The following is a 26,499-nucleotide window of genomic DNA, read 5'->3' on the forward strand; positions in this document are numbered from 1 at the left end:
TGCGCAGCTGTCAAACTTCCAGAAAAACGTGTTTTTGTTGACTTGTTCTGCCTGTGGCCTGTTCAGTTCGTTATTCCGGATCGTGGTTCTCGTGTTTCGCACCTTCGGCACCGCGTGCCTCACAAAACAACAGTTGGACAAAATGATCCAAACGAAGAAGCGCGCCGTCGGCGACGCGGACAAGGCCCCAGCCAAGAAAGAGTTCGCCAAAAAACCCAAATCCGACGCCGGAACAACCGATAAAGCGGTGAAGAAGTTCACCCCAAAGTTCGACAGAAAAGCGGTCGGCGAGAAGGGCAAGTTCCAGAAAAAGTTTACCCCCGGGGGTAAGGGAGGCAAGGATTTCCGCGAAAAGGGCGCGGAAAAGAAGCCGTTTGTGGCCAACACGCCGGAGTCGAAGCGCGAGTACTGGACCGGGCTGAAGAAGAAGCAGAAGGAGCTGCGCGAGCAGCGCCGCAAGGCCAAGACCAAGGATCTGTACGAGCTGAGCGTGGGGGCGAAGAAGATTTATGAGACGCTGAAGAGGTGAGTTGAATTCGTTTTTTTTTTTTTTGTAAAATTTAGGAACTTTTCAATGTACCGGAACAAATGGCAGAGAACTGAACTGAAAGGACACTGATTGGAAGCCTGGAACATGGAACTGCATTTCGCTACGTTTTTTTTGGGTACGAGTACACTCTGTTGAACGATCTTAAACCCCGCAACTTCGATGTTGTAACACTGCCAGGAGATTGGGACGATAACGGCCAGCGGTACAACAACCCGTAGTAAGGTGTTTTTCCCCCGGAACAAACGAAAACACAAATCGACCACGTCCTCGGTATATCCACCCGTTTCACGGTGCAGACGTTCATCGGCAGCGCTGCTGAAGCCGCGATAGATAGTACGGTTGGTTTGACGAGCTGAAAGCAGCCCTTGCGATGAAGCTGGTTGTCGCAATTGATTAGAACGTGACACAATACAAACAAGCGCTGAAACAGCAGAAAACAGTCCCGGCTTGGAGGGAGTTGTGCGAAGAGCAGGTATCGACACGAGAGGCACGATTTGCCACAGAACAGATCAACTGCATGTTTATGTCGACAGCATTGACATAATTGCGAGAGACCTAGAGACGGCGAAAAAGGTTTTACACCGACTTGAAGACACATCATCATGGGTGTGGCTCCGCCAGAAAGGTCGTTCAGGTGCTTGTCGAAATTGTTGCTTTCACGTTGGATAGTCGTAACCCGGAACAATAATCGTTACTTGACAGCAGAGACAAAGGGTTCAGTTGTACAACTTGCAGCAACTGGAAACACAAAAGATGCAAGTTCTCGAGAGCAAAATCATGCGGCTTATCCTAAGGTTTGACCGACTGACGCCAAGAAGGAACATGCTCGAATGTTTGCAGTGGATGTCGGTGAAGCAACAAATCGTGTACAACACTCTTGTTTTTGTTTTTCGTGTGAAGGAACGGACGGCACCACAATACTTGACAGACACTTAGAGGAGCTAACGATCGCAGATTGCAGAACTGGAAAACTGAATGCTCCAAGCGTTCTTACTTGTTCCTAGCGAGTAGTTTGCAACCACGCAGTGTTGTTGTCATCTCGATGAAAATGTTCAGAAGTTCTTGTGGTGAAAACAGGTCACTGCTGCCTTCATCCGTTGATGCTGGTTGGTTTTCCCTCGGTTGCTGACTGAAGCCAGGAGGTGTTGTATTCTCTGCAACTTTTTGTCGCTGATTCAACGGCAATGGCTGCAGATTTGGAACCACTCGAGCAGATCCCGCTGCTGGTGACGCCAAAGCAGGAAAATCATCGTCCGAGGATTTGGTTGTCGTCGTCGCTTGCTGCCGATTTTTTTACAAACTCAGCTCGTTTTGGGCAGCTACGATTCTTGGTCGAATGGTCGCCACCGCAATTGAAGCATTTGGCTTCGATGTTCTTGTTGATTGTTTCGCAAGCTTGAGTTTTGTGATCACCTCCGCAGGTTGCACAACGACTCTTGATGAAACAGTTCCTTCCACCATGCCCAAACTGCAAGTCACGTCACGGTGCACTGGACGATAACGTTCCCAAGTCACGATGATGTTGAAAATTGCCCGAACTGCTTTCAGCTCAGACGGCGTTGTCGATCCTTTCTCGAAATGAACCAGGTACAGTTGATCACGATACTTGATGACCTTGTTGTGTCTCGTCATCTTGTAGACTTCGATCACGTTCAACTTAAGAGTTCTTTCAGCACATTCACATCCATGACATACAGCCCTAGGAGGACCTGTTTCATGGGGCATTTACCTGGATCGTCTTGGCTGTAGTATTCAATATTTGTGTTGTTCAGAAAATCCCGAACGTAGTTGTAATCCTTTCTGGTAGGTAGCATAATTTTGAGTCCATCAGCACACAAGCGAATGGAAACTCGTAAAGCACCAGATTTGATTTTCGCACCGAATCCAATGACGTTCAAATTCTTCCGTCTCGCTCACGTCCACGGGGAGGGTAGCGAACTGGTTTCCAGACGAATTTTGAACGTCCTTGCTCAAACTGCCTGGCTTTGCAGGTAGCGCATCGGCATTCTTCAGCTTCTTCAAATCTACCGATCCTGCTGGTGAGGACCGCCTCTTTTTTCTTGCCGTAAGTGCATCTCCAGCGCGGGTAGCAAACATCGAAGCAAATCCCGACGTCAACCCCACCGCGGTAGCAAATTTGCTCTCAGTTCTTTGGGATTTCACTTTGCTACCCGCTATTCTGCTGGTTTGCTACTGCGGCAAATGGAATGATGCACGGAAAACTGAACCATGCACGAAAAAAAATTGTTTTTTATGTAAAAAATAAATAAAAAATTAAAGTTGAAAAACTAATAATTTAAAGAAATTAAAAAAAATAAAAAATTGAAAAAAATTCAAAAGATTTAATTTTTTTTTAAAAAACTAAAAAAATAAAAAAAAAAACAAATAAAAAAATTAAAAAAATGAAATAAATTAAAAAAAAATTTAAAAAATCAAAAAAACATTTAAAAAATAAAAAAAAAATTTAAAATAATTAAGAAAAAAAACAAATTAGAAAAAAAGGAAATTAAAAAAAAATAAACGAAATTAAAAAAAATCAAAACAAAGCTAAAATAAATTAAAAAATTGAAAAAAAATTAAACAAATTAAAAAAAAATTCAAAATTAAAAAAAAAATAAAAATTTAAAGAAAACTAAAAAAATTTAAAAAAAATAAAATAAAAAAAAACATAAATTTAAAAAAAATCCAATAAATTGATAAGATTTAAAAAATCTAAAAAAAATTAAAAACATAAAAAAAATTAAAAATTTGAAGAATAAAAAAATTACAAAAAAATCAAACCTAAAAAAACTAAAGAAATTTAAATAAAAAAAAATAACCAATTTAAAAAAAATTAAAAATGAAAAATATTACAAAAATTGGAAAAATATAAAAAATTAAAAAGATTGAAAAAATTAAAAAAAATTAAAAGCAATCGCTATTTCAGTTTATAAAAAAAGCAGCAAAAGTTAAGGTACTTGAATGCATTTTAGAATTTTTGTATTTTTGAATTTTAAAATTTTCGAATTTTTTAAAAACATAAGCTATTTAAACGCATTTTTGAATTTTTGTATATTTGAATTTTTGAATTTTAAAATTTTCAGATTTTTGAACTTTTGAATTTCTGAATTTTTGAATTTTTGAACTTTTAAATTTTTAAATTTTAGAATTTTTGATTTTTATAATTTTATAATTTTTAAATTCTTGAATTTTTATTTTTTTTAATTTTTGAATTTTTAAATTTTTGAATTCTAGGAATTTTAGAATTTTTGAATTTTTAAATTTTTGAATTTTGGAATTTTGGAACTATTAAATTTTTGTATTTTTGAATTTTTAATTTTTGAATTTTAAATTTTTTTGAATATTTGAATTTTTGAATTTTTAAATTTTTTGATTTTTGATTTTTTTAAGTTTGGATTTTTTTAATTTTTTAATCTTTAAATGTTAAAATTTTTGAATTTTTAATTTTGGAATTTTGGAATTTTTATATATTTGAATTTTTGAATTTTAAAATTTTTAAATTTTTGACTTTTAAAACTTTTGAATTTTAAAATTTTGGAATTTTTTGAATTTTTGAATTTTTAATTTTGGATTTTTGGAACTTTTAAATTTTTGTTTTTCTGAATTTTGGAATTCTTAAATTTTTGAATCTTTAAATTGTATTTTTGAATTTTTGTATTTTTGAATCATACACAAGAGCAGACATACAAAAATCTCCGAAACACGCATTTAAAACTTTGCCCCCGGCTTGCCGGTACTTGTCGGGTATCAGAAAATGATTACCCGACAGGTACCGACACATATTTTTCTTCTACAGATGAACTTGAGATCAAATTTGATACCTGCTTTGCTACGCGCGGTGGGATACTCGGGGGCAAACTCGATAGCAAATTTGGTGGGAATCCTAACAAAGCCTTTTTCCATTCCTTTTTCCAGGAAATCCACCGAAAACAAGGAACAACTGGTCGTCGACCTGCATGCCAAGCTCAACAAAGACAACACGTACAGCCGCATTGCCACCAGCCACGACACGGCCCGCGTCGTCCAGTGCATGATCAAGAACGCCTCCGAGGAGCTGCGCGATCAAATCGCCGACAAGCTGGTCGCGGACATTTACGAGCTTTCGACGTCCAAGTATGGCCACCACTGTGTCACTTGCCTGCTGAAGAACGGCTCGAAGGCGCTGTGGGCGAAGGTCACCGACGGGATCATCAAGAACGTGGTCAAGATGTGCAGCCACGTGTTTGCGGGGTCGATCGTGGACTCGGTTTACAATGAGTACGCGACGAATGAGCAGAAGGCGTTTCTGCGGCAGGCGTTTTACTCGGAGATCTTCCAGACGAGCAAGGACAAGTCGGTGACGTGTATGAAGGACACCTGGAAGACGGATGGGTTCATGAAGAAGACGGTGCTGAGCACGGTGAAGGGCCATTTGGTGCAGGCGGCGAACAAGCAGCTGACGGACAATGGGCTGTTGCACGCGTTGCTGCTGGATTATCTGCAGGAAGCGGTTGAGGTCGATCGGAATGAGGTGATTGAGCTGTATTTGCCGCACTTGGCGGCGATTTCCAGCACAAAGGACGGAACTAGTGCGGCCATCTTTTGCTTCGTGAACTCCGTGGTTAAGGATCGTCGTGCGGCGTTGAAGACGCTGAAGCAGTACGTGGAGAAGCTGAGCGTCCACGAACATGGGCATCGGTTGATTCTGTGCATTTTGAACTGCTACGACGACACGGTCATTTTGGGGAAGCAGGTCGTCTCGGTGATTCTGGAGCACGCGGAAGCGATCGTCGCGAGTGGAGAGTGGGGTCGCAAGGTGTTTGGATGGGTGTTTTCCCCCGCGGACAAGGATTTGCTGCATCCGACGCAGATTGAAATTCTGGACGGTTATCTGCAGTACAGTAAGAAGGACAAGGACATTCGCAGGAGGGAGATTTTGGGGGCTGCGGTGGAACCGTTCTGTAAGGCGGTTGAGGCGAACGCGGAGTTTTGGCTGCGCGGAGGTCACACGGCACTGCTGACGGCGGCGATCGTGAAGGGGTTGAAGGGGGAGCAGCTGCGCCGGGTGCACCAGGCGTTGGCCGCGGTCGTGGCGAATCCAGAGTGGAAGATCCAGGAGACAGAGGTAAACTTGGAGGGGGTGCCGATGGTGGAGGAGAAGAAAAAGACGCCGGCAGCGGCGGAGAACGCCCGGAAGGGCAACCGGGTGAAGAAGGTCAAGAAGAGTCCGTTTGCGGAGGAGAAGGAGAAGGCACAGGAGAAGCGACTGCTGTTGAACCCGTTGGTTCCGGGGGTCGAGCAGGCGGGGATGCACATCGCTCTGAAGAAGATCATCAAGCTGGACCAGGAGAAGCGACAGGAAGAGGGCGAGGAATGTTCCCAGTTTGGAAGCGCAGTTGTGGAGCAGCTGTCCGATGAAGTGGTGAGTTTCGACTGCACAACATTTCTGAACAAATTAGAATCAAGTTTTCTCTTCTTCTAGATCAAATCATGGACGGCGCAGAACCGACCCAGCTTCCTGCTGCTGCTGATGTTTGAAAACTCGACGGAACCCGTCCAGAAGCAGCTCAAACAGAAGCTGAAGTCGCTGAAGGGGGAGCTGAAGAAGGCCGGCCACGCCGGTGCCAAGCTGCTGCTGGAGAAGCTCAAGCTGTAGAAATAAGACGACCGTCTTGGTTTCCCGTTTAGTTTCGTAACTTTCTTTATTCACACATACACCAAGATAGAGTTTACTAAAAGCGTTGAAGCTGAACCTGCCTAAAGATTAAATGTTTATTTTTCCACGATAATCTCACACAGCTCCCTCCTCAGCCTTACTTAAGTCTCAAGATCAAATGCACCCCGGAATCGGTGTCCACCACGTCGGACATGTCCCCCACCTTGAGCGCGAAGGCCGCATCCTCGAACGGTTTCTGCATCATCCCGCGCTTGAACATCCCCAAATCGCCACCCCGCTTGGCCGAGCTGCAGTCCGAGTACTTTTGGGCCAGCTCCGGCAGGGTGGCCTCCCCCCGGACTGGATCTGCTTGCGGTACCCCTCCAGGATCAGCAGCGCCTCGGACTTGCTGCGGGTGATGTTTTCCTCGCGCCACGAGCCCGGTCGCCGCGAGTCGCGATGTTTGACCAGCAGGTGGGCGCACTGAACCTCCGACGTGGTGTCCCCCGGGCTGGCGGGCTTCGTCGGCGGGTCCCACTGCGACTCTTTGGTGTACACGTTCAAGTAGTAGGTCATTCCTGTGAACACAAAAAAAAACAACAACAACAGTGTCAATCTTCCGGGCTCACGCCGATCGATTACTAACCTGTGGACCGGCTCGTGCGCTTCTCCCAGCCTTCGGGGACGTTTTCCTGGCCGTCGGACATTTCAATTTCAAATGTTGCACCTTGACACAGAAACTTGGCTTTTATTTTGGATGGTAGATTCCTGGGCGACGCAGTCAGAGCACGAGTACGTACAGGATGCGCGCAGCTTCCGAAAATTTTTGATTTGTCTGGCGCGGCAAGGACTCTGGTTTGCGGCTGCCGAGATTGACAGCGATTGACATTTCGCGCGGCGTGAAATGCTGTCAGGTTACGGTTGCAGAGTTTGACCTAGCAGAATTCTGTAGATTTGTGTGCCGAAAAGTCTGTAAGATAGTGCACCGAAAAAAAACACCCGCTGCGAATCCCAGATATTTGAAATTTGCATGATGAAAAAGCAGTTTCTGAAGGACGGAATTGACGACATCTTCGTTCTTGTACTGGTAGCTAGTCACACTCACCAGATTCCTTTGTGAATCTGGTCGTTCAACAAGCGGTTAATGTCGTCTTCGCTGGAGTTGGTTCATCCGGAATATCCTCTCCAACGAGTTAGCACAGACAAACAGACGTGACACTCGAGAGCCGAACCATCGTCCTTCAAAAATCGAGCCTAAAACGGTTATTTCAAATGTAGTTTAGCTTCGGCATCCACTCACCCGGCGCTGATGGCGCTGCTGTCGTGACAGCTCGCCCGCCTTCTCAGTATGCGTGATGTGTTTTTATTTTGGCAAAGTAGAGCGTGAGCACGTGCGAGGCAGCAAATGAAAACAATTTTTTTGATGGGATTCTGAAGAGCTTCGGAGAACAAGGAGACAGGCTACCAGAATTGCGGGAAAGATTGGGACAGTATCGGCCGAGCCCAGATGAGCGGATGACTAGCGAGGACGTACCTTTTGCCCCAATAATAAACCGGTGATGCAAAATATCACACTAGAAACTAATGTGACCTCCATGTCGATGTGGCCTGCTCAAATAGTGTCGGTCCAGCGAGGACAAAGTCGGGAATTACGTGTTTGGAGCATTGGTGTGGCATCCCCGCGGGTGTCGCAGCAAAGCCGTGCTTGGACACTTTCCGATTATTACCAATTTTCTTCGCTCTTCCAGGTTGAACAGATAATCGCGGAAAGCCGCGGCATCGTTCTGCCGGAGATCACTATGTCCGATTCTTCCGACCACGAGAACTTAATCTCCAAGAAGATTGCAGTGGTAAAATCTAGTATGGAAGCCTCCACCCGGTGCACCGTGACCTTGGCGGTTGTGGATTTAGATGAGATCAAATATTTTGTGGCCACTTCTAGCAATATCGTGCGCACGATAAGAGCAAATTAGTTTTGAAACAATTTAGTCAGGATTTTTCGTACCAGATGCTGTTGCAGGCCAAGTGCGAATGATGCTGATGATACCTCTTCAGTTGACGCTCAGGCGAGGAACATCCTGGAAGGAGCGTCACTGACTACGTCCGTAGTCCTGTTAGATCATACTTGATCAAGACAGTATAGCTCTGGTTCCTTGCAAGTGTCCTATTTTCTTACCTCCACGTTGGCTTGGTTTTCATGATGACCTACACTGAAACTAAAATCATTATTGATTCTATATGCTGACTGCACATAACTAAATCTGAAAACAGTGCAATAAAAACTATAAGTTGTCAATTTGAAACATATGTGCTTCACATATAAGCTTCACATAGAATCTTCATAGATTTTATATGCGTATTGCACATAACTGAGTGTGAATTCTGATTGATGCAACATATTGTTCTCGCAAGTACACTTCGTGAGCATCGCATATAAATGGTATGTGCGATATGCTATAGATTTTTGCAGTATGCTTCTACACATGAAACTTATATGCAATGTTCACAACATTTATGAACGGGCCTCGAATGTGTGGCATAAACGAATTTTGCAAAACAAGATGGCGAAGAATAGAAAAAAACAGCGTTGCTCCCGGTTTTGCCTTCAAATAAATTGTGATTTTCTTTAAGATAAGTTCCTGCAACCTGATCCGGCTGGTCCATGGAGATGCAAAACTCCGGCATGGAACCGTACGATAAAGATTCTGATCTCGATTCTGATTGTAAGTGACGTCCAGCTGAGGTTTAACGAAAAGGGTTTTATTCGAGGTGTGCTTCCGCTTTTAATTCCAGGTGGTTCCCCAAGGGTTGATTTACAGCAGCGATGCTCGGTTCGAGCGACTCTTCCATGAGGCCAAATTGTTTCTCGAGAAGCCGGAAGATGACGAGTAGTTCAACATTATGGAACTGCATCAGAACCGGGGTGAGGACCGAAGAACTACCAGCCGGACTTTTTTGGTCGTTTCCAAGTTACGTTAGTCAGCCCGGTTCGACGGTGGCCACTTCCCTGGCAAAGGTCGATACCATCAAAAAGTGCTGCGCCATTCACATGTGTCCGGAGCTGCAGGCGGATAGCCCGAGACGGTTTAATTGACGGAGTTGAGAACGCGTTGCGGCTGAACGCGGGAGACGTGAAACTTTGCGACGCAAAAGGTCGAGGATCGAGCGGTTGAAAGCCGTGGATGAGCAGCAGTACAACTCGATCGGGAATGGACAGAGCAACAGTGGCCGGATCGTGAACACGGAGGCATGGTCACGCTCAAAGCTCTCCAGAACCAGTGACGGCCAAGCGGACGAAATAGGTGGTTTAATAGTGCACGGGTAGGTTTTGAACAGGTTCTTAAAATTCCTTCATTTAATTCCTTTTCTCTTTTTTTACAATTATCAGGCGATTGCGAGCGGGACGTCCTGCTGGTCACAACCTACAGCCGGAATCACGTTACGGACAACACCGACCAGCAGCTGTTTCATTGGTGCATGGCCAGGCCAGGTTCTCCGCTCCACTCCGGACGCGCCTAGAAGGCCAGTACAAATCGCTGAAGTGGATTCCGAGACGTCACAACTGGGCAAATCATTTTTAATTTAATAAATTAACAAAAACATTGATATGCTTGAATAAAAGTTATGGACAAAAAAAACAAATTGTTTAAAATTTTCTAATAAAGAAAATGGAGTAGTTTTCCCACATCAGGATTAACTAATAATTATTACAAGTAGAACAATTGGGAATCAAATAAAAATTCACTTGTAAATTATGAAAACTGCTTATACATGCTATGAGCATTGCATATACTTCTCATATGCCGAGTACATACATTTTATATGCGCTGGCATATTTCAAATTCTTAACCATGTATATGCAGTGCTCATACAGTTTATGTGCATTGCATATACCAGTCAAATGCAGAGGCATTCTGCAAAAATCTATATGTGACACTAATAGCATCTATCATGATATTTATTTCAGTGTAGCTGGTGGCCTGTGGAAACGGATCGTAAACCTTTGACCACCGCGGGTCAAAGTCGAGACGGCTAAAAGAAAGGGGCGCGACAATGTGGGAAAGTGAAGTAATTTGTGATTGTAGACGGTATTGTTTTGATTCGCAGTATGTTGAGTCAACTACTGTGGATGTACCTGAAACATCGCACAACGGGGTTTCTCTTCTTTTCATTTCAGCTACCACCTATCTTCTGTTTATTTTGTTTCACTGATTTTCTAACGCGGCTTCTGTTTACTATCATCCATTTGATTTCGATTTTATTCATTTGATTCTCTTATTTCTCAACGCTTTTCCACTATTTTACCAATTGATGCTGCTGTAACAAACTGTTTGCTTTCCCTTAATTTGGCAGCGATGTCAATTTTGTTTATCATGACCCTTTTCTTTGTTTATCTATTTGAATAATTTTTCATCTGCCCTGATCTGCCCTATAAATTGCCCTAATACAATCTAAGTTTGTTTGTTACCTCTATTTATTAACTTTTGTTAATTTCTTACTTCATACATAAATATCTTTCTTTTACTATTGATTCTTCAAATAGTTTATTTCTTTCACTGTCCATTGTTTTCAATCTTCCCCCGTTTCTTTAAAAACAAGTGAGGTTTTGGAATTTTTGCAATTTTTGGAATGATCAAATAATTAACACAAATATTACTATTGTACTTTTCGTAAACTTTTATAACATGCTTAGGACCAAAAATTGTAACAAAACACCGCGACAAAAGAAGTATCAACATATAAACACGACTCAACACTAGGAAATACTTAAGGAGAAAACAATACACAGTAAAATAACAACTAGTTTTTGATTTCAAACTAAAAATAAAACAGTTTTTGCTTTAATGAAAGTTGTTAGGCACACTTTAAATGGTTAGGCGCATATACTTACATCAAACCGTACGTAATGTACCACCCCCGGCCGAGTTAAAATGCGTAACCGGAAAAGAAGGTGTGCATGCCTGGCACGAACACTCAAAGCGTGTTCTAGCGTGCTGCTCGTACTGACTCAGAGCAAGGGTGAGATGTAGGTGTAAGGGCAGTGTGTGTTCGTCGGGAACCTAGTGCATAAGATCGGTCAAGGCTAGAGATCCTAAACAGGGAGACTGGACGAAGTGAATTTGACGTACCCAAACAGACGCGAGTTTGACGTATCCAAACGAGCATTTGCCTTTACGCCCAGCAAAACTTATCAGTGTTGCCAAGCTCAAAACATACGTTGCCAGATCGATTTAGCAAGCTTAGACCAGTCTCCCTGTTTAGGGTCTCTAGTCAAGGCCCGTTCTTACACTGAACATTGCGAATTGCGATTTTTCGTACCAGATGCTGCTGGTTGATAAAAAAAACATCATTTCGATGGTGGTATTTGCTACCACGTGGATTGATTGTCTCACACATACAGTGACAGATGCATGACAGTACGGTTTTACGTATTGGATAAAAACAAACGTTTCCCAAACACGGACGGAGGCGAGTTGGATCAACTGTGGTCTTAGCCTTACCCCCCAAAGGAAAAAAAAAAAAAAAAGAAACACGGACGGAGTGAATCGAGTGTCAAGTTGAAAAACATCTCAAATTTTCGTGACGCCTTCACATGCAGTGACGCATACCCGCAACTGTCAACGTCAACGTCTGACTTTTGCGTCGTCGTCGCCTGTCTGTGCTGTGCGTTCGCCGTGTCAACACCACCCGCTGGGTGGGTGAATGGGCGTCGCGCTGCCAATGTATGTGTGTGTTGCGCCGTCGACGTCGTCGTGTCTTGTTTTACTTCTCTCTCTCCTCATATCCAAATCCAGCCAACCCAGGTCTTGAGCGCAGCACCACAGTCTTCAAAGCAAGAGTGGGCAGAAAGCAACCTATTCCGAGGACGTCGGACAAACTGTGCGTGGAATCTGCCAACTAGAAGAGAGGGGTCTTGGCTGAAAATCTGTGTTCCGTGGCGCTTTCGTGGATTGTGTTCCGTTGTATTTGGGCGAACCGAGGAGGAATTTCGTGCAAAAGGTTTCCAGCAAAATTTGGTTGGTTTGCAGCGAAGTTTGTAGTTGAAGGGGAGAAAATTAAGGTGGAACCTTATTTTTTTTTCACTGTTTCCACACACTTTTCAAAGTTGGAAGTTTGTGGAAAAGTGGGAGGATTGCGTGTTGAGGAAATTTGCACTTTGTGGGTCCAAACAAGGAGGGGGTCTGTGAAAGAGAAGAGCTAGCAAGTGAGGGCAGTGCACACAAGAAAAAGCTGTAAGTAAAGTGCACTTTTGCTGTCTGCAAGGGGGCAAACAAGAAAGAAAAGAAAAAAAAAACGGGGAAGGCAAAATTTGCAATTTGTTCCAGTGATAAGTCTGTGGCGAGGCTGTCTGTGTGATTCCATGTGTGCTCGTCGGTAGGGTGGGGGTGGTTTTATGTGGCTGTGTGCGTGTGTTTGTGGAAAATCAGAGGAAAAGTTGCACTTTGCTGTGAAAATTGTTGTGTGCACACACACGGTTCCTAAACTGCAAAAGAAGAGGCCAAAAAGGAGTCAATCCGAGTGTCAAAAATCAATTTCACCACCGCAAATACACGACAACGTGGAACAAGAGGCAATTGTTCGTCAATTTTCAACAAACAAGTAAACAGAAAAAAGGTGTTCAGTCGCCACATCAGCTGCTTTTTTTGTTAGTTGGAAAATTCGAAAACAACAAACGCGCAACCTGTCTCTTTTGCTGCTGCAATAACCATCGACAACAACAACAACGACGACGACCAGCAATATTTATCTGTATGTGTGTGTGTAACCAACAATAACAGTACAACGACCAGCAAGAAGCAGCCATAGCCCAGTCATCATCGCAGCTAAGGCAGAGTTTCTCTTCATTAAAAAGTCCAACAACTTTGGCAGCGGTGGCGGTGGTTGCGTTGCACAGGCTGCAGCAGCGGCGCAGCAGCCCCAACCAGCCAACCGACCAATTCGGATTGTAAAACCGAACCGTCGACTGTCGAAATATGCGGTGGTGACTCTCCGCGCACAGGTGAGTTTCGAACCTCGCGAGAGGTAAAAATGATACAGTAATGCACGGGGAGGGGGGGCACGGTTATGTGTACCATCCCAATCGTCGAGATCATTGCGTGAAACGATGGAACAATGGTACTGTGCGTTTTTTAAAGTAATCTGGCAGTTGGTGTAAATGTGTCAAAAACTCATCATATACATTAAGCATTATCCATACACTCAACCCCCGGTGGTTGGTCACTTTTTCGTTTGACACTTTTTTAGTTTGTACCCCGTTGGTTGGTCAAAGTCAAACTAAAAAGTGACGAACTGTCACTTTTTACACGGCGCTCACGCACACTATCAAAACAAACGTTTGGTAGTGTGTGTGAACTCCGTGTAAAAGGGGTGTCAAACTAAAACGTGACCCCGTTCGTTTGACAACAGTTGGTGTCAAACCATCGGGGTTTGAGTGTAGTTCTATCGACGACGTTCTATGGTACTTCATGTTGATGTCGTTACTCGAGGAAAGCATTTAATTAGATGCATGATTTTTTTTTGTTTCTTTATCATCGTAAGTGGTGTTGAATGGCACATTAGAATTATATCTATAAGCTGGCGTCTCTTGAGTACTCCTGAGTAATCCTTTTTCGCAGAGTACCATTAATTTTAAACCTATACAGTCTAGACTCGATAATCCAAAGCCGAAGTTTTTTTGTCATGTTAAATTACCAGATGCATTTATTCAATTTTGTATTCACGTTGTTTTGGCTGCCAATTTACTGTTCGCAAAATGATACCAAGAAGTGGCAAGTATTGTAATCGATCGATAATTTATTTTGTCGGTGGTGTCCAGCTTTTGAGGTATTGAAGTAAACAAATCTTAAAAAGAGGGTAGAAATCGAGATTGGGTAAATTCGTCGCTAGTATTTCAATAAGCGGCATTCATATTAGCGACGAATTATCAATTACTCTGAATGGCACATGCCAAACAATATTGAATAATCTTACTCCAACATTATAACTGCGCTTCAAAGATACACAATCTCGGAACTTCGATTCGGTTGTTCTTCTGATACACAAAATTCCTCCCACTTCTGACGCAATATTTCGTCACGTAAAAATCACAAATGCCTCTTTTGGCCGCCCATCGATTTGTCTACGAACAAAAAAGTGCGAAGCCCTTAATTTTTCAACGATAATTTAAACATAAACAGATTTAATAACTCTTTGCACAACAGAATTGTGGCATCATGAAACAAATACAACGATCCGGGAAAAAGTGTATCCAAATGTTGTATAGATAACCTTTCGTAATTTGTTCTTAAAGTCTCAGGAAAAAATAACAGAACTAACAACTTCTTAACAAGGTTACGAATCCTCTTCACTTGGGAGAGGAAAAAGAGGATTCATAAGGCTTTGAAAGGTATAGTTTCCGATTGACCGATTGGCGGCCATCTTTGTTTTGGAAAATCAATCGATCTAACTTCACCTCCGTGTACGCACGAGAACAAGCAGTAGTGAAGTGCTCAGTGCTCTATCGTTATTTTCGGATTTTTTTTCGCCGTAATTGATTGTGATTACCCGCGAGTTTGCTTCTCCAGCATGCCGAAGGCCGGCCGTAGCCGTGGCAGTTCGAGTGCGGCCTCAAAAAACCCGCGAAGTTTGTCTACCGGTCGTGTGCAAAAAGGTAAACAAACCAACGCCATGTCGACCGCCATCGCGCAGGGGAGCGTGAGCGCAGAAGTGTTCCAAGATCACCAGTGCGAACCCGTTCAGGTACTTCCGGTGGCATCAGTGGCACATCAACATTCGCCAACATCCCCATCAGGAACGAGTTCCAGATGCTGAGCGACGATGAAAACAACAACAACACCGACGGTAGCACTACCGAAGACGATGACGACGATGGTCGTGCACGGAAAAAAGTGCCGACGTCAAAAAAGAACAATTCTCCAAAGGAACGTAGACCACCTCCATGTTTTGTTTTGGACACGTTGGCGGACGTTGTTGACGAATTGCTGGAAGGCCTCGGATATTGTCTGAATATCGGTAAGTCGTCAGAGCAAGTCTACACATTTGACGAAAAGAACTTCGACCTGGTTCTGGAGAAATTGAAGAGTAAAAACTTCAAGTTCTACACATTTGATCCCGTGCAGAAGACTGTCGTTAAGGTCGTCTTACAGGGGTACCAAGACCGCCCGATCTCCAACCTCAAGAAGGACCTCTCGGGTGCTGGCATAACACCGCGTGACATAAAAGTCCTCTCGCGGAAGACAACATTCACAGGTACACACACCCTGTACTTTTTGTACTTCGACCGCGGCACCGTCAAAATTCAAGACCTGCGGCGAACTAAGGCGTTGGACGATTTTTGGGTAAACTGGCGGTTCTACTCAAAGAACCCGTCGGACGCATCACAATGCCACCGTTGAAAGAAATTGTGTGCAAGGCAGAACAAACCAAGGTGCGCATTAAGTGCGCCAACTGTGGAGGTAACCATTCTAGCAACTACCGTGGATGCTGCGCACGGAAAAATTACCTCGAGGAGCAGGAAAAGAGGAAAAAGAAAACGGCAGCGTCCCACCCTCCTCAGCGAAGTACGAGCGTAACCGTGCCGGCTGCTGGTCATCGTACGGTTCCAGAGGACAGCTCAGCGTTCCCTCCTGGATTGGGGCGATCGTTCTCCAGCGTGGTCGCTGCCGGTAGCGGCCCAGCAAGAAGTTACCGGGGGAGATCTCTTTACTCTGCCAGAGTTCTTTGCTCTTGCAGGGGAAATGATGACGCGATTTCGGACCAGCTGTAACAAAGCGGAGCAATCCCTGGCCCTTGGGGAGCTGATGATCAAGCACATCTATAAAGAAGCGTTTACATATAGTGATAAATGATGATAAATAGAAGCGTTTTACATATAGTGATAAATTTTTCATTTCAATTTACTATTTCTGGACCTTCAATTCAGAACCATAATTTATATACGACCTTACGGTTAAGCCGTTGATCAATTTCAAAGAAAATTGATCATCACTCTAAAATGCTCTGTATTAAATTCAATTTAACGAATTTCTGCATTAAAATGAATCAAAATTAAAGTCATTGACGTTTTAGTTGGCAATCGTTGATTAATGACGATTTCCATAACTTCACGAGGAATGGGATGACAAAATTTTTATCCATCTCTAAGTTAACTTCAATTAAAACAAGAAGACAACACTTCCACTCAAAAAGTGTGCCACCATAAACCTATCTTAAACCAAGCACGATAAAGACATAATCCAAGTTCCATTTGGACCGTCCGTCGAATGCGAGAAAACACGTGTCTTGAAGCTTTCGGCCAGGCTAAACATCCCCCCTCAGGGGGGGCTACACGCGTCGCCCAGGCAGCCGGTATAAAATTCCACAAGTCCATTATGGACACTAACAACAACAACAACGCGACGCGGTCGTGGCAGTTCACCATAATAATAATGACTGTGACCATAACACAACCAGAGAGATAGTCTCTCGTAGGTATGCGACGTCAAGATTTACGTTTTGAGGTTAGAGGAGAAATGGGCAAGGATTGGGGTATGGCCGTCCAACGTGGTTGAAGTATTCATTAGTGCATTTTGCTTCAAGAGCTTGGTGGCTGGAACGAATAATGCGAGAAAATAGATAGAAGAGGGTAAAAGCACTCCAGCTATGCTCGCTAGGAGAAAGATATATAGGTTTGAAACAGTGAAACCAGATATAGGTACCATAACACGTGCCAACATCAGTCATGGGAGGCAAGAAGAAGAACGCTGCTCAAGGCAAATCATGAATATTGACCAGAGGGGGAGGAGCAGAACAGGGCACAGGGACTGTTACATTATGAAAAAGCATCTCTTCGAGCAGATCGTTACGAGAGCAATAGCCATAATGGCGGAGGAGGATGCTATAAAAATGTCTCCCTTTTGGCATGGGTTTCTTTTTTGCTCAGTCCAAAACTGAGGAATATGGAAATGAGATTCAAGGCTTGAAGTGTAGTATCGACCGGCCGGCTAAGCCGGTACATTGGGGACAGAACGGAAGAACGGGCCCCAAAATAGCCATAATGGATGCAAGAGGCAATCTATCTGGGTCAATATTTGTGTATCGGCCAATTTTGGGATTGGCTCTGATTTCAGCGCTAGGACGTGAGCTTAACGCTGCCAAAAAAAAAGGATGCAGCAGATAGAACATGAAAAAGACACCCCGCCATAACGACGATTGCTTATGGAAACATAATAGAACCAATTTGTTGGCAACACTGTTTGACGATGTTAAAAACCAATGCAAAATATAAATCAGTGTGACTGAAATTCTCACCAATCTTGTGTTACAAATTAAAATCCATAGACTCAGCATTGGTTAAACTGGCAACACTGCTGTCAAAAAAGGTTTCCCAAATTTCGAAGCAGCCGTTCAAAATTGAGTCATTTTCTCTTTACTAATTTTCCGTTAATTTCAAATTCGCAACTAAAAAAAGAAACTCAACACACCTAGAGTATAGGAAAACGCTAAATGAATGATTCAGAAAGGTCGCCGAGCGGGTTTTCTTCATCTCTTGCGCGGCGGCGGCCATTATTGTTTGAAATGATGTCACTTTGCAATTTGCAGTAAACGCCACCACCAAGAAACCGGGCGCGCGCGTAAGAGAGTTAACAATCGAGCGTCGAGTGAATTGTTTTTTCGCCAGCCAGACTAAATGGCCATTCGCGTTTTTCTTCGGCGACGCGCACCATTGGCCACCGAAAAGTTGTATTTTAGAGTAATTGCTGGCTTTTGGAATTGGAGCGATATGACCAGTTTTTTTCAGTAAATAAACAGACCGAAATGATGGCGATGCTGATTTTTGCTGTATAGTTGTAACGAAATGTATACTTTCAAATTGAAGTTGAATCAACTAGCAGAACATTTTGTAGAAAAAACATTCGGTACTTAGTAGAATTTTGAAGAAAAATAAAATTGCACTTAAAGTTATGGTCTGGGTCTTAGGGGGTTTAAGATTTTGATAAAAATATCTAATTTGTTTAATTTCTAATCGAACAACTATAAATACAAACAAATAAAAATATTGGCAACCCTGCCTGTAGCCATTTAACTGTGCAAATCAATCATAGCCAATTAACACTAAGAATTTTGTTACAGATATTCTTCTATATTCAAACCTACGAGAACTATCGAAATAGAGCAGTTTTCTCAGATTTCAGTCATTCGTTTTCTTGTATTTTTCAATCCGACTGAAACTTTTTTTGGTGCCTTTGGTATGCATGAGTTATTTTACTGTGTAGACTTGAATTATTTCAAAACAATTCAAAAAATTCGAAATATTGGCAAAGTTCCATGATACAAGCCAAACCACTTATCGTCCTAACTCATGATATTCTTCAAAATCAGTATTTTTTCTTATCAGTGTTTTTGATGCTCTAAAGATGTTTGGAAATTTAAAATTTAAAGCGATTTTCCAGATATCTTTGTAAATTGAGCATTATTTAAGTTTCATATGACCCAATGTCACCCTATCTGCCTCTGACGATAGCTTTGGAATCATTGTTTTTTTTATGTTAAAAAAGTGAATATTTCACATTCAGAATATGTTGACAAGGTTTCCACGACGCTAAAATTTTATTAATTTTGAAAGGGAAATCCGGTAAACTGTTCAGATAAAAATGAAAGACACATTGAAATATGATTAATCTAATCTAATCTAATCTAATCGAACACAAGCGCAGCCAGTCCGAAGAAAGCATCCTGGAAGAACTTGCGGTTAGATTACGCCTCAAGTCCTTTCTTGTCTATATTAATAATTGCAGTACATCCGAGTAACCCCAAAAATGTACAGCAAAAATTAAAGCGGCCAGGCCTACTGCGTTGCATTAACCGCAGAGACAGATTCTGTGAACGGATCACATTTCACAAAATCAACAGGGGAGGAAGGATGCGTGGACATACCGTACCAAACGCTCCGAATCAGTTAGGTGTGGTGTGCAAGTGTAAATTGGCAAATTATTATATTTTTAGGAGGGAAGTGGAATTGGGCAATTCAAGTTGGGGAAAATGGGAATTGGGAAAGGTATAATGGGGAAGGGATAGAAGGGTTATTTTATTTATAATATCATAATATAGGGGAATATAATGATTTAACAACTTATGATGGAAAGCTCTCACCAAGGAACAGCAAATCTTTAACATAAAGCACAAATCTTCAAAAGACGCCGTGAGGTGGTATCCCGATCGTCAGATTCCAGGTTCTTCTCAGGAGACAGGCCGATCGTTTGACGTGAACACTTTCACTTTTGCACTGAGTATGTCCGCTCCCAACCAATATTTCCCCATGGTTTGGTGGTTCTAACAAAGAAGTTGCACTTATGGCCTGTTTTGAAAACTGTAGAAAATCTTATCACAAGAAAATGTGAAACGACAACTTTTAAATTTTCTAGAAGCATTTCGAGCCGTCAAAAATCGTGCTGCAATTTTTTCCCCAACCGTTCGCGCGCCCGGCTTACTGCGATCCGAAAGACACTTTGAAATATGATTAGACCATGAACTCCATAGGGCCCCATTAGGTTGGGCCATTACACTTTCCCAAAGTTTGGTGCGCTATTTGAAGATGAAGTAACTCACCAATATAAGAGGCAGAAGCTACCAAACCACGAGAGAGGTGCATCCAACACCGGTAAGCTTTGGGTTGGGGGGTAGCGGTTTTCAATTAACCTCCTATCTTTCTCTCCCTCCTTTGGTGTAATTCCCCCCCACCTATAGTACCGTCAGCCGTCGATTGGATCATGATCGACGACGGCGACGAACCCGCGGGGTGTGATGACACTACATGCCAGAGCTCTCTTTCTCTCTCTCTCTCTCTCTCTCTCTCTCTCTCTCAGTTGTGTACATAACCGTAAACACAGCAGCAACAACAGCAGTTACCCTCTGGCTCTGGCTGCCGTCGTCATCATCAGACAGACTCAAAATAGAGAGGAAAAAGGGGAAAACAAAACAAAAGAAAAAAGAAAGAAAGTTGTACACACATTCGCACGGGGTGAACGGTTTTGAGACGAAAAATAAAAGCAAGAATCGAAAAACAGTCAAAGAAGAGTAAATACAAAAACACAACGGCGGGTTTGGCAAATTTGGCATCAATGATAAAAACAAAACACAATACAAAGCCGTGCCGTGCGTAACACTAGCAGCAGCGACTCAGCTGTTTGGCCGATTTGGGGTCACAGCTGACTTGTTATTGTAAACCTTTGAAAGTTTTTACTGTTTGTACCCCATTGGTTTGCTAAAATCAAACTAAGAAATGACGAACTGTCACTTTTTACAGTTTCAGTGTGTGTGAACTTCGTGTCAAACTAAAAAGTGGCCCCGTTCGTTTGACAACAGTTGATTTGAGTATACAGTCCAGACACGATAATCCGAAGTCCTCAGAATGATTTCACTTCGGATAATTGAATAATTGATAATCAAATCAAGTTTTTTTTTCGTTTTTTTTTGGTTTGGGTCGTTGAGCTGGATAAATTTAAATTTAAATCTAACATGGTGATCAAAATGGCGGTTTTGAAGAATTGAGAAGTTGCATTTGATCGTGTAACGGGCATCAAATACTCAAATTTCACTGACACGGAGTAGCAGAACTCTAACTTTATGTTGAAAGTCACAATATAAAAAAATATGACAAAAATATGTTGTTTTTGACTCGAAGAATCTTCCGGATAGGCGAACATTAGATAATTTAAACTTCAAATAATCGAGTCTGAACTGTGTTAAATTTGTTATATGCTTGAAAAATATATCATAATAATATTAAAACATCAAAGATTAACCAACCAAGCCTCCATTCTTTCGTAAATGCCCAAAAAATCAGGGGACAATACTGATGATTGAAAACTTCTATGGATATACAAATGCTTTATGCAACAGAGAGTTAATTCAATATTTTTCAGGATATCTGAACGTTTCATAATACATTAAATTATTGAAAAAATGATAAGGTGCATATTGACTAAAAAAAAAACAAACATGACTAAAAAAAAACAAACATGTGTTCTAATCCTCACCCAAACAACCCACCTTTTTCTAATGTCGATGTCTTCGATTTTCAATGTTAAAACATGAAACAATCGTGAAATTTTAAATTTTTGAGTCAAGACTAACATTTCAAAAGAAACAAAACATAATTTGCAAATGTTTTGTTCCTTGAAAATTTCTATTTTTAACAATTTATGTTTCCTTCTTGATTTTGATCATTTTTTAAATGAGGTAGGGGGAGTGTGGCCTAACTACATACCTCATTTAGTAAAATTGAAAGGTGCCCAAAACAGATCACACATAAAAATTGCTGACACGATCCAGACACTCCAGCAGCGGTAACGAAGATGAATTCTGGAGTTTTTTTAAAAGGTCCAATAAACCAAATTTTCAGTTTTTTTCTTTTTAAGTGTTTTTAATACCCCTGACTGATATCAGTTTCAAAAACACCCAAAAGGCAAAAACTGGAAATTTTGGTTTATTGGACCTTTTTTTAAAAAAAAAAAACTCCACAATTTTGTTTCATTTCTCATCCAAAAGCATCAACTAAAGCCAAAAAACAAGAATATATTGACAAACATATAACGTATCACAAAAATATTGATTCATCATTACAGATCCGACATTATCCGAAAGTTTGTAAATTTATAATAAAAATCGCACTTTTTTATTTTATTTTTTTTACTTTTAACATCAAATTAAAGTTCTACAACCTAGTTTCAGTCGCCATTTTTGCCGCCATCTTGGATTAAAAAACATTAAATCACTTTAGCGTTGTTACTAAAGCTCGACTATCAAAAAATAGACAACAAAAATGAGTTTGTTTGTGTTTCGATTATCCGAAATGATTCTTTCCGAGGCCTTCGGATAATTGAGTCTAGACTGTTTCAAAAATTTGCCAAGTATCAATGAATTTATGAAAAAACACTCTATTTTTTTAATTTCTGTCATTTTTGGACGATTCTGACAGAAAAATACATAAAATCTAGTACTTTGTTCAGAAAATCATTGAAAACAACACCAAGTCTGTTTGTCCCATCGTTGATCTTCTACGCATAGTTGTCCCACAAAGTATTTTCTATCATGAAATCATGAGTTTTACGAAGCATTTTATCTTGTTTGCTGTTTGCAAGTAAGGGTGATAAAATGTTAACCGGGGTGATTAAGGACATCTAGGGTGAATAGGGACCCACGGGACAATTATTCGTAGAACGGTAGATTAGAAAGTCTTTTTTTGATTGGGCGGTATAAAATGTATTCTGAATAGTTTACAATAAATTTCACAAGTTTTTTTTTCAGAGAGATTTGAGAATAAATAAATAAACTCTAATTATTTTTTTAAGTGAACACCTACCAAAAATCCACATTATTGATTCCTCAATTATTCAACATGCTAAACCTTCAAGAGCTTCTTCTTCAAGCTTTACCTCCAAGAAGCCACTACAGTCAGCATCAGTAGCTGCTACTAATGTATGTACCAGCCCCAAAGCAGATCTTCCATCTCTTCCGTGCACTTTAAATCTTGCCCGACGATACTACGGTTGGCCTGCTGCAGCAAACGTGATTTACCATCTGGTCATGGCCCCGGTAAACATAAAATATGTGTGTAGGTACACAGTGAACTCCACACAAATTGGTGCAACTTTACATAGACCGAGCCATGTAGCCCACTGGTAACGCTTCCGTCTCGATCGGGGTTCAAATCCCGGCTCGGACCAACACAACTGGCGATCTTTTCTCATTTGGATTCGAGTGCTTAGTAAAGGGAAGGTAGTGTATCGTCACAAACTGGACCTTATCAAGACAACCTAACAACATTAACCGTAACATGTTAACATTAAGTTGATTAATAAACTGTCACTGAATCCGCTTTGTAAATGCCGGCCCCGATACTCTTCATGGGTATACCCTCCAGGAACAGGGAAAGATTTACTTTTTACCTAAAATCGTTTCATCTGCAGATGTATAAGGTGATTCCACTGTTTAGCATGCAGCGTTCGTTTGAGAGAGGGGGATCACCGCGTCGACTAACTAAACGGTTTGCTATTGCTGACTGGAGGAAGTCGACGGCTTCGTGTGTTGGCTTTACATATTTAATATACCAAACAAACTGCCCAGATGCACTGCGTGGGGATGATGCAGGCTGCAGTTTGGTAGTAGAACGTTTTTATAAATTCAATAAACTTGTTGGAAATTCTAGCCAAACCTGGTAGGGGAAATATACCCTTTCTAATTAAACACCTATCTTCGTCATATGGAGAGTTTGATGCTCGTTTAAAGCTCCAAAAATACTTTTTAGGCTATAAACTTACCAGCAACAGCACCGCCTAAAGTAAGCACGCAAATTTATGCCACTTACTGGCCAAAAAGATCAAATTTAATGCACTTTTGACTACAATTCCATTTTGCGAGACAATTTCTCATCATTTTGGTGCCACACACATCCATACGCAAGTGCTTAACGAAAGTCGCCATCAATATCTTTTCACTTCCGCTTTCATTTTCAATGCACTTAAGATATAAAATTGCTTCCAACTACTGGTAAAATGTTCTTTTGAACGTTAGTAAGTCACTCACTTGAAAAATAATCGCGAAACATGAAAATAATTAGCAAGCGCCATAAAAAAACAAACGCGCTAAGTCTTTTGACGTTTGAATTTTGACGACCCATTCCAATCTGGCTGAAGAAAACCGAGCGAGAAGCGAAGGCAAATAAAGAACAAAGGGTGGCCACCAACACCACCAACATGCTGGTGCAGCGCCTGTTGGAGTGAGCCAGTGATGCCAGGAAACTTTCTCTATAAATGCTTCTTTTCGTGAGTGTTCGCTTAAAATTGCATCACAATTGGCAGCACTAAGCAGACCCAAAAGAGCGATGGAAGAAAAAAAGAACTAACTAACTAACTAACTAACTAAGCTGAAAGTAGGATGCTTGTAAAAGGAATAGAATAACTTTTAGTGAAAACGAAAATAAACAGAAATGTTCACAAAAAGTTGCTCTACTTGTTGGTGTACTTGGTTTTAGTAAATTTCAAGGAACACTACAAATTATTCAGCATCATTCAAACACGACCGCTTATTAGGCTTAAAATGGGTATATTTCCCCTATTTTGTATACATATTTTTTAATGATCCTAACAACAATGTGACTTGAATCAGAGACAAACAGACGGAAATCTGTTTTAAATCCAACAATCAATAATTTAACCATCATCGTCGCTGTCTTGCAATCTTGGCGCAAGTGCATTTTGGGCCAAATTGAGTTAAGAACACCAGTTTATGCAGCAGATTACAGATACCCAGAATTCGAGTTCAATCCTGAGTTATTCGATAAAAACAAAAAAAACTCCGTGCATTGTTGTCACTTTTCATGTGAAAGAAGTTTAAACCTTGTCGTGCTATCTTAACTTACCCTTAAAATTGCTGTATGTGAGACAACTGGCCAAAGGGATTTCAGATCAGAACGCGTTTGACACACGTACGTGCCTGACTATCGTAACTGTTTTTAATCATAACTTGGGACTCCGGCATACAAATTCAACAAAACTTCGGGACAATGCACAGACCCAAACAAACCGTGTTTGCTATAATTCGTGCTTGCCATTTCATTAGGGCACATAACTTTTTTGGACAAGAGTGTGTCCCTTTCACACCTTATGTAAACTGTCATTTGAGGGAAAGGGATAACCTATTGTTTACAAAAGTTATGTGCCCTTTTGAAATGTTAGGCTCCAATTTACATTCCGTGCTTTTTTTAATGTTTACTCCAGGTCAGACATTAGAACGTGTTTTTCTCGGGACGTCAACAAGTGACGTGCGACAAGATAGTACGACAACATTGATTTGCCAACTCACCACGTAAATTTTGAATGCGCTACAGCTCGTTTACGAGCATTTGACAACTACTTGAAAATGATTTTGCACGCCTACTAGCATTAGTGAGAAGTTGTTGATGAATTTTGGCAGAAAGATTCAATGATTTACGTCTATTTGTCTGTGCTTGTAGTTACCACATTATAGAAAATTAGCTTGTTTGCTTGATGTCATACTGTTAGTTTCTAAGAAGAGTGAGTCATTTAAAATTGTTATTTTCTGCAAAGGTAAAAGCTTTGTTGCCTGATTATATCGTTAAGATGAAAATGATGTTAACTCAACTTGTTTGAAATTAATAAAAATATGATAAGTCAATATTTTCACTCAAAAACCCCCAAACCATGACTCCAATGAAGCAAAACTTGGCAAGTTCGTTGGTTAGCGATCGCAATGTTACCAAAGACCTTGTCAATCGCTTCGAATGTACCTGGACCCGGCGTTTCTCTAACCGCTGTGTTTGTATCGGTATATTTCACCAGAAATCGCCTCTAGTATATTGTGTGTTTACTAAAAAAAAGCAACCTATTCGAGGCGGGACATCCGCTGCAAGGTTTTGTGTTGTGTACTAGCACAACCTCAAGCAAGCAGCGTTTACAAGGTACAGCTCGAAAGCCAACCGGCAGCTTTGCCAACAATTTCCAAAAGTTGCAGCTGTTGTTCGCAACATTTGAGTTGCGTGTGCTCAAAACTTGTATGGAATCGACTTCTGGGAGTTCGCGTGTCTAATTCTGGTTTGTTCACAAAAAGTTGTCCAAATATTGATATAGGTCTATATTTGAATGTAATTCAGGTTCAGGTTCACCTTTTCAAAATTAAGTTGTTTAAATCTGTCGCTTTGGGAAATCGATCCAGAGACCTTTGACGTATTGAAAATGTGCCTTTACAGGATCGGCTGCTTTGATTCGATGAGTGAGAGAATTATTCTCTCGGGATGACCATTATACTCTAAGTAAAATTTGATCCCTTTATTCTCTTGACCGTCTGTTGTATTGTGTTAATTCCAAGTATTCGTAAGGAAAAAATATTAGTCCAATCCAGCTGATTCGCGGCGAACCAACCGATGGTAATGTGTCAATAACCCTTGGCAGCAGCCAGAGGCGGTACCGAAAATTACGTGTCTGGTTTTGATACTTTTATCAAATCACGACGACTGACTAGAGAGCCGTTACACTACCATTTAGAGGTGCAGATAAAGATACATAAACCGGCATGGAAGCACGTACGTGTTGCCGGGCAGTCTTTCCTCTTTTATGTAAACATAAACTTATTATGTACCCAATCCACTTAGCCGTAAATATTTCAGCCACTCTCATTTAGTGTATAGTTCAGGGTGCTTATGCTGCTGCTGAGTTTTGATGTTCTCTGTTTGTTTTTTTTTTACCGGCATCATTGGCGGACAGTGGAGGAGTACCTTAACCGTGTACTTTATACATATATACCAAACATAACTTAA

At 41.4% G+C, this 26,499-nt stretch overlaps 3 protein-coding genes across 6 annotated transcripts in view; 2 read left to right on the forward strand and 1 right to left on the reverse strand.

Moving 5' to 3' along the window:
* Window positions 1-7: 7 nt before the first annotated feature.
* On the forward strand, window positions 8-6,291 carry LOC6048398 (protein penguin). Its single transcript, XM_038266614.1, has 3 exons — window positions 8-525; window positions 4,466-5,951; window positions 6,012-6,291. Exons 1-3 carry the CDS (start codon window positions 143-145, stop codon window positions 6,183-6,185), a joined length of 2,043 nt encoding a protein of 680 aa, XP_038122542.1. The 5' UTR covers window positions 8-142; the 3' UTR covers window positions 6,186-6,291.
* On the reverse strand, window positions 6,206-7,067 carry LOC6048399 (putative peptidyl-prolyl cis-trans isomerase dodo). The gene is given in 3 exon segments (XM_001865287.2): window positions 6,206-6,546; window positions 6,549-6,763; window positions 6,832-7,067. Coding segments are annotated over 3 exon segments (480 nt in total). The 5' UTR covers window positions 6,893-7,067; the 3' UTR covers window positions 6,206-6,342.
* A 4,879-nt stretch (window positions 7,068-11,946) lies between these two features.
* Window positions 11,947-26,499, forward strand: part of LOC6035085 (ecotropic viral integration site 5 ortholog) — a 90,464-nt gene continuing 75,911 nt past the window's right edge. For 2 of the 4 annotated variants that reach the window (XM_038266846.1, XM_038266845.1), the window contains exon 1: window positions 11,947-12,202. The gene's annotated coding sequence lies outside the window, so the exon portion shown is untranslated. The other 2 variants (XM_038266847.1, XM_038266848.1) reach the window with 2 other exon arrangements.

This window comes from Culex quinquefasciatus, chromosome 1 (genome assembly GCF_015732765.1).
Source record: "Culex quinquefasciatus strain JHB chromosome 1, VPISU_Cqui_1.0_pri_paternal, whole genome shotgun sequence".
Classification (NCBI taxonomy): Eukaryota; Metazoa; Arthropoda; class Insecta; order Diptera; family Culicidae; genus Culex; species Culex quinquefasciatus.

Coding starts and splice junctions, on each gene's coding strand:
- LOC6048398 (XM_038266614.1), top strand. CDS start 143: ATGATCCAAACGAAGAAGCGCGCCGTCGGCGACGCGGACAAGGCCCCA. Junction 526..4,465: donor ATTTATGAGACGCTGAAGAG/GTGAGTTGAATT, acceptor TCCTTTTTCCAG/GAAATCCACCGAAAACAAGG. Junction 5,952..6,011: donor AGCAGCTGTCCGATGAAGTG/GTGAGTTTCGAC, acceptor CTCTTCTTCTAG/ATCAAATCATGGACGGCGCA.